Source organism: Fonsecaea erecta (assembly GCF_001651985.1).
Source record: "Fonsecaea erecta strain CBS 125763 chromosome Unknown Scaff2, whole genome shotgun sequence".
NCBI classification, from domain to species: domain Eukaryota; kingdom Fungi; phylum Ascomycota; class Eurotiomycetes; order Chaetothyriales; family Herpotrichiellaceae; genus Fonsecaea; species Fonsecaea erecta.
In genome coordinates, this window is record NW_017387245.1 from 4,105,475 (window position 1) to 4,113,594 (window position 8,120).

Here is an 8,120-nt window from a genome sequence, read left to right on the forward strand (position 1 = left end):
CCCCAAGGATGCTTGTAGTCAGTCTTCAAAGATTGAACAGAAGGAATGGGGCTGAACAACTCCGCAAGATTCCCTCTCTTTTTCTAGTAGCTGGTTCATCCACCATCTCATGTCCGCTTAACACCTCGACATTACCTTCACAGTGACACAGGATCACGATAAGGAGAAATGGAGTCCTCCCACACTGTAGCTCGGAGAATGTCCGACGTCAATAACAGTAATTGAAGACAGATAGGAAGACGACAACCAAGCAAGCCACCGGTCTTCGTTCCATCGCATGCCGAGGGTCGGAGTCTCCAACCACCATCTCCAAACATTCGAACCACAGTTCATGCGATATGCCCGGCAAAAGACGCCATCTTTCGTCGTCATCCATCTATGTTTCGACTTCCCCATGCCTCTGCTTGTACCGAGTATCTGTGCTTAGGCTAACACTGACACAGACACACACAGATAGGTTCACAACACCAGTCCACAGGCAGTGCATGCATTGAGACGATCCAGCTAACTCAAAGTTATTCTCACCACTCAGTCACCACCTTTTATCCTGGAAATCAAGAAGAGAAGGGAAAACAAAACAAAACATGTCCACCACCAATCCCCCCAAAGCCCTCCTTACCGACGTCTTTGGCACCGTGGTCGACTGGCGCTCAACCGTGACCAAGTACTTAACCATCTCGGCCTCGGAAGCCCTCAATTCCCCCACTGCTTCCATTCCCAGCGGCGTGCGCGCTGCGGCGGCACAGATTTCCTGGGGTGACATCGCCATGGAGTGGCGCATCTCCTACTACAACTTCACGCGGACGTACGACCCCGCCGAGGCGCAGAGGGACCCGTCCAAGTTCAAGACGGTGGACCAGCACCACGTCGAGGCGCTGCACAAGATCCTGGTCGATCACAGCCTCGAGGGCCTGTGGACGGACGAAGAGGTGCAGAAGATGAGCCTGATCTGGCACTTCCTGGACCCGTGGCCCGACTCGTCGCCGGGCCTGGCCAAGCTGAACAGCCGCTTCGAGACGGCCACCCTCAGCAACGGCAACACGGCCCTGCTGCAGGACCTGGCCAAGCACGGCAACCTACCCTACAAACATGTCCTGTCCGGCGAGGACTTTGGCGCCTACAAGCCCCATCCCAGCGTCTACCTCGGCGCGGCCAAGAGGCTGGGTCTGGATCCCGGTGAGTGTGCGCTCGTGGCCGCCCACCTGGGCGACCTCAAAGCCGCCAGGGCCTGTGGCTATCAGACCATCTACATCGACCGGCCGCAAGAAGAGAGTTGGTCCAAGGACGAGAAGGAACAGGCCAGGCATCAGGGCTGGGTGGACATGTGGATCGGCCTCGACGACGGAGGCTTCCTGGAGATTGCCAGGAGGTTTGGCATTCAGTAATGATGAATGACTACCGACGTGACGATGACTATGCATGCTGGTGCCGGTATTCTTGGGGAGGGATCGTCTTCCCCTGAGACACTACTAAAAAATCGGATATTGACAGTATGTGGTATTATCCATCACGCAGTTTCGGGTACGATTGCCACAAAAGCTCACAAGAAGTAACTTAAACAAAAAACAAAAAAAGATATATGGCCATGGTGATTTAGTATATTATTCTGACTCTTTATATCGCCCGTGGTTAAAAGAACGCTTTTCCTTCCGACCTGCTCGCGGGTGGTCGACATTAATCCAGACTTCACAGGTACTCCGTTCACTTCCCATGAAGCCAGGTCTCTTCCCGATCTCCTCGCGTCAGCGCCATCAATCCTCCAGCTTCATGCCCGCCCGCCCCCTATAGAGCCAGATGCATGCTCGGGGCTCCCATCTTCTTCTCGGCCTTCTTGGCCGCCTTGTACCACTTGGCATTGGCGTCGCTGTACGTCGTCCTCCTCTTGATCACCCTCCGCGGGTGGAAATCACCGTTCTCGTCAAAGCCCGCGTCTTCTTCGACCTCGTCCTCTCCGTCCCTGGTACTGGAGGGGCTGCCGACACCCTCATCACCGCCGTTCGGGGAATCCACCTCCGCGCCGAAGATGGCGCCCATGCCTGCCTTGTCTCCATGGGCGCTGAACGGGTTTGCCGAGGCGCCAGCGTTGAACCCAGACGGCAAGCTCTCGAGATTCAAGCCGTTCAGTTTTCGAGCGGTGCCCTCGATCAGTTCCTTTTCCTCCTCATCTGTCAGTGGCTCGATATCTGGGACCGGCCCGCGGGGGATGATGACTGGCCATCCATGGTCACTTCCTCCGTGCATCTGGCGACCTTTGGCCCGGAGGTAGCCATACTTGTAGACTTCGAAGAAAGTGGTGTTTTTGAATACCCCGCCGTTTGTGCGGTCGGACGTGTCCCAGTAGAGATTGCGCAGCCATTTCGAAAGGCGGGGGTAGTCGTGCCGGATCATCTTCAGGTTGCAGTTGAAAATGTTGTAGTATGCCACGTCGAAGCGTGCAAGGGTGGTGTATAGCCTGACGTCCGCCTCGGTGATGTATTCGCCAAACAGGTATGGTTGGTGTGAGGGATCCTTTAAGTGTTCTTCAAGACGGTCAAGTGATTTGAACAGAGGGTAGACGTTGGCATCGTAGGCCTCCTGCGTTGCCGCGAACCCTGTCTTGTACACACCATTGTTGACCGTAGTATACACCCACTCGTTCATAGCATCAATCTCGTCCCTTAGATGCGGGGGGTAAAACCCTCCACCGGGTTTGTTGGCTTCCCTCTGGTGGGGTTCGAGGAAGTCGTCGAATTGATCGTACAGCATGCGGATGATCTCGGACGACTCGTTGTTCACTATTGTCTCCGTCTTCTTGTCCCATAGCACGGGCACGGTGTAACGGCCGACATAGCTGGGATCGGCTTTCAAGTAGAGCTGCTTCAAGCCTGTGAAGCCGTATAGAGGATCTGCACCCTGGCTGCCGTTTCGTCCGCTGAAGGTCCAGCCGTTCTCGGTCAGGTCGAAGTCGGTGGTGATGAGCTGGATGACGGGCTCGAGCGATTTCAGTCCACGGACAAGGATGGTTCGGTGTGCCTTGAACGAGATGTCAGTCTGTAACTCCCGCGCACACGGGGGTGTTGGTGGGAACTTACCCAGGGGCAGCCGTAGTTGCCATAGAGGGCGTATCTGCCCTTCTCGGGAGTGAATTTGGAACCTGGCTCCTTGGATATCCAGTTCCGGAACTGGCTATCCTTCCGGCGAAAGTGGCCATCGGCGTCAGCATGTTGATGTGTCGGTCGCTGGCATGATGTCAGTTGAAGTCAGAACGGACACATATGGCCAAGCTTACCGAATCTCCCATGGTTTCGTACTGGAACTTGATCTTGAGGATGTAGAGGAGGTGCAAGCGGAATGTCCAAACGTCAGGACTCCAGGTGCGCCGATCAAGACAGACGGGATATTCTCCAGCTTATAGGACCCTTTTGTGTTTCGACTGGGGGGAGATAAGTGATGTGCAATAAACTCGGTCACACCATCCAGCACACGACAGCTTCAATATATGCAGGCGGCCACGGCAGGAGAAAGAGAACACGAATGAGATGATTTCAAACCCGACTCGAGCCCTTCCGCAGGGCAATTGTTCAGCTGGATCTCGACCGTCTCAGCTTCGGACACGGTGCTTACTCGATGCTTTCAGGCGATCGGCGCCCAATTCCGCCCCGCAAACGGGCGTGAGTTAGCTGGGAGCCTACACGTGCAGGAGGCTGGGAGAGCCGTTCGGAGTCCGTACTTCTCGTTCGAGTCTCTGGACATGGCACAAGATGCAAGTGGCTGATAGACCTTCATCCGAGCCATTTTGGGGGGCCAAGGGGAGCTTGTTTTGTCGGTCCATGGCTGGTTGTGTTGGAGCTTCATCCGATACAGGGCAATAGAGGCAAGAGTGGCACCAGTGGGCATGGGGAAATATCACCGACGTCATGGCCGGGCACCCCAGGGGCCGACTCTCGAGGGATCGAGGCAGAGGCTGAGCTTACAGATAGACGCCAATTGTCGAGGCAGACCGTTGGTCGTCTATATCGGCCGAATCTCGAGCCACAATCTGACATATCACATGGTGGGCACAACCACGACAACTTCGTCCATCAGACAATAATCAATGCCGTCTGTTCTCTCAAGGCGTCTTTGAGATAGCGGGGTGAAGGATCCTTTACCCAACACCCTCACACATCGCCACCACGGAGATGAATAATAGGCGCCGAATATTCCGCTGCCGTTTCCCATTGCCGATTGATGTGAATATGAAAGATGTCAGAAAACAGAAGGCAGAAATGCCAGTCTCCCTAACGTCAAGAACACACACACACACACACACACACACAATATCTTGTGACTTGAATTTGGCTCGAGGATTGCAGGTGTTGGAATGTGAAATCTTCGGACGACCAACCTCAGCTGCACCGAGACCTTGTATGCCCGCCTACGTTCGGATGGCAGAGGGTCGCTGTGTAAGCTTGACCAGTGAAGAAGAAATTCTGGACAAGCAACGGCAATGATCACTGAGCAGGTACAATCTAAAGATATCCCACGCTGTGTCACTCGGTGTCCCTACGATTCCAGGTAATTATTGCTCCACAGGATATTCCTTCGGCCTCTTGGACGTATGCTTGACTCGAGGCCTCGATTTGTGCCTACCGAGTCTGCTGGCCGCCTCATCCGAAGTGCGCTAGATGCAACGATGGCGGTGAGGTTGAGCCACTCATTCAGCTCAAGAACTGCCTTCTCTCCTCTCCTGTGGCTCTACTTTGCTGTCACTTCTGCCTTCGCTAAAGTCCGGAATCGGGTCTATTGCGCGGGTGTATGTGTGTGCTGATTGAGAGTCTCATAGCGCAAGAGTCCCAAGCCTGAAACAAATGCCTAGGGCCAATAAAAGAAGAAGGTGGATGACCATTTTACATGAATCGTCTGACCACGGATGGCCAAGATATGGCGATCGGCAACGCCTCGCATTGATGACTCTGCATGGAACATCGGCTGTGATAGCCTGTGGAAGGGAGAGTGAGAGGAAGATGCGACCCCACGTCCCAGAAACAAATCCAAATCTGTCTAGCCGCAGGACATGCAGTATCAAAGTCTCGCAGCACCCGAAACCTTTGTTGACCTGGTTTGGATTTGTCAAAGAAACCACGTTATCGACCCTCCGAGCCGGCTTGATAGAGAGCTATCTTATCCGATAAGAACGGTGGCCCGTCCTGCAAGATGGCGAGACGTCGAGCTTAAATCAGCATCAAGGGTTTCGGATTGTTTGGGGACGTTGGGATGAAGGGAGTGCTGTTCACCATCAACCCCCGACGAAGTTGCTTCTGCGCGCATGGAGATAAGGGCAGGCAAGAGCGGGGACCCTATTTCGCTGAAGAAGGCATCAGCCGTTGAAAATATCCGCGGAAGAGGTGGTGTTAACCTTGAAGAATCCTTAACAATTCTGATTTGCCTGCTGCGGAAGAAGAATAATAGGCCTGGGCCAGGAGTCTCGCACGCATCGTTATTCGCTGCTCTTTTCCATTTGTTTGCTTGGAGTTTCCTTTAGAGCCCCAAAACGTTCGTGTTTGTGGCCAACCCCGTCATCATGTGGCGCCTGCATCATGCGGGAAAAGCTTTCCCACTGACGAGTTGTGTCCCTGGTGCTGGGGGATTGGCTTCTGGCGGATCCTGACGCGCAAGCTGAAGATTCTTGCATCAAGCGATGAGTTGGCGAAGGATTGTCATAGCTTCACCGTACTCGTCAATCACGCAAACCGACATGATCTGCAAAACATGGCCTTGATACCTGAAACCCCCTCCGCTTGTGCAAGTCACCGACAAGGTGGGCGGGTTGCGCGTGGCCTGAGTCTGACTACCCAATCCGGGCATTCGCCTGGCTTCACGAGCCCTCTGAGTTGCCAACCGGATCCGTCCTCGATTATTTCTCCCGCCGTCGCATTCCCTGTTTGCTCTTTTCTTGTCCTGCAGGTTCTGACACAGACTCTTCTCACAGGGTTGCTGGAGTTCCGAGATTCGGGTAATGATGACCTCCCTCCAACAAAATGATGCAACCGTGGCAGGGATCTGGGGCAACTGGGGATCGAGGGCGGTGGAACTGTGGCTCCCTAGGCAGGGCCCTCCTCCCGGAATGGACCCAATAGTGGTCCCTCAAGATTGGAATGAGGTCGGGGGTGTACGGATGTTATTCCGGTGGACAGGTTAGAGGGTGTATAGCCATGTTTCATCTGCTGGTTAGACCGACGGGGAGAGAAGGTTCGGTGCCCAAAGTGCTTGACTTGGGGTGTTGGCGACAGTGACTTTGGCTCCTCTCAATCTGTTGTTCGGTGGTATCCGGTGCCGGAGGCAGACCCGAGGACGCATATCAGCAGGTGGCAGCGAGAGAAGCCCGAGGGAGATAGAGAAGGTAGAGGGAGAGGTTCGAGACGAGACGAGACGAGAGGCCAAGTAACGAGAAGAGGTAGGTTGGTGCCTAGCTAACTGCAGCCATCACTACCTGTATCTACTTATGGCCAAGTACACGATCCTCGGGACAGTGACTATGACCTATCGAGACGACTGGTTGCAACGACTCGAATGGCTACTACGCCGTCATACATACCTAGAGACGAATGTCTTCGGGTAGTTGCAGGTTATAACTCCCATGGCCATGAAGGTGCGGCGCCTGGTGTTGGCGGAGGTAGGCGCAGGCACAGGCACAGGACAGGACAGGCATAGGACAGGCACAGGTTGCAGCTGCAGGTGCAAGCCTCCGGCAACAATTCGAGTAGGCTTTAACTAGTAATGCAGGTTCTGCAGGCGAGGGGGTGATCCATGTAGATGCCCTTGAGGCTTTTTGGGGGGCGAGAAGGGGGGCCGCTTGGGATGGGTAGAGTAGGTGTGCACTTACTCGGACACCCGGTTGTGAATGACACCACTGGCACCACTGGCACCGCCGCCGTCTAGCCTAGGTATGCTTCTCCATCCCCGTCCAGCGTCCTCTACCTGCCTATTGTACAACCAAAGGGTGGACCTCCAAGTAAAGCCTTACCGAAAAGGATATCCCAATGCTCGTGGCCCTGCAGCTGTCATATTGCACACCCGCACCATCCCCAAGCCGTAAATCTGCAGAGAAAAAATTGTCCCTTGTGAGTGTGGTCCAGTGCCTGTTTTCTTTTCTTGCTTTTCCCACCTTTTTCTGAGCAATCATCTGTCTGAAGCAAACCACACCCTCAGTCCCAGGGACGCCCTTCAACGCCTCGCATACATATGTCTGATCGCCCATATCGACATCTTACTTAGGCCTCTCTGCCACTGCCAGCGCCCTCCCCCCCCCCATTGGCCCGCAAACCCCCGTCGCTCCCACCACATTCGCCCCAAAGAAGCAACCCATCGCAGGGTACTCCTCGAAAAAGTCATCTCAGCCTCGAGACATCTTCGAGACACAACCCGACCTCTCAGGGTCGAGACGATCCCGCTGTCATTCACAAAAGAAGGGCCTCGAGTTCCCGCCCCTCTGACTCGAAGCAACTTGCAATTCTTCCGAACAATCGGTAAAAACAACATCGGCTCCTGTAAGGTTTGCTTTCTCCCAGAGTCACCCCTCAAATACCCCGAACTGCAGGACTGATCAGCGACCTCTTTCCCGACGCCAGGTCTCCCATCAGCAGAATCCTCCCCTGCGTCTCGTTTTCCGTTGATCGACTGCCGACCTTCAGAGATCACCACCCTTTCTCCTTCCCGATCCCTGTGCAAGTTGCAGTCCCTTGCATTGCTGTTAAACTTGCTGCTTGCCGGTCAATACCTCCAGCCAATTCGTAGCGACTGACGACTCTCTGGTCTGCGTATAGCTTGTGTCGGACATTATTTGACTGCATTTCGAGTCAGAACAACATTCACAAAAGGAACTCCGCCGTATTACCAGCCGACCGCATTGGCTTGCCTTCTTTCGACTGGTCTTTGGACACTCGGTTCTGTCGAGGTCTAGGCCAGACCCTTATACAACACCCTCCTGCAGCGGGTGACCTGTACTAATATACAGTCTACAACCCAACGCAGTTCGCACGAGCGGATGTGCCAGTCTTACCTGTCAAGTGTGTCAATATCTTTGTGAGACGCTCCAAGCACGGATTGTCAGACTTTACCATAAGCCCACCCCCAGTCGACATCGAGGACCGGCATACATC

At 54.3% G+C, this 8,120-nt stretch overlaps 2 protein-coding genes across 2 annotated transcripts; one reads left to right on the top strand and one right to left on the bottom strand.

Moving 5' to 3' along the window:
- Positions 1–584: 584 nt before the first annotated feature.
- Positions 585–1,385, top strand: AYL99_03227 (haloacid dehalogenase, type II; the record flags this gene model as incomplete). Its single annotated transcript, XM_018834743.1, has 1 exon — positions 585–1,385. One exon carries the CDS (start codon positions 585–587, stop codon positions 1,383–1,385), a length of 801 nt encoding a protein of 266 aa, XP_018697367.1.
- Positions 1,386–1,782: 397 nt separating this feature from the next.
- On the bottom strand, positions 1,783–3,280 carry AYL99_03228 (hypothetical protein; the record flags this gene model as incomplete). Its single annotated transcript, XM_018834744.1, has 3 exons — positions 1,783–3,012; positions 3,072–3,218; positions 3,269–3,280. 3 exons carry the CDS (start codon positions 3,278–3,280, stop codon positions 1,783–1,785), a joined length of 1,389 nt encoding a protein of 462 aa, XP_018697368.1.
- Positions 3,281–8,120: the final 4,840 nt, after the last annotated feature.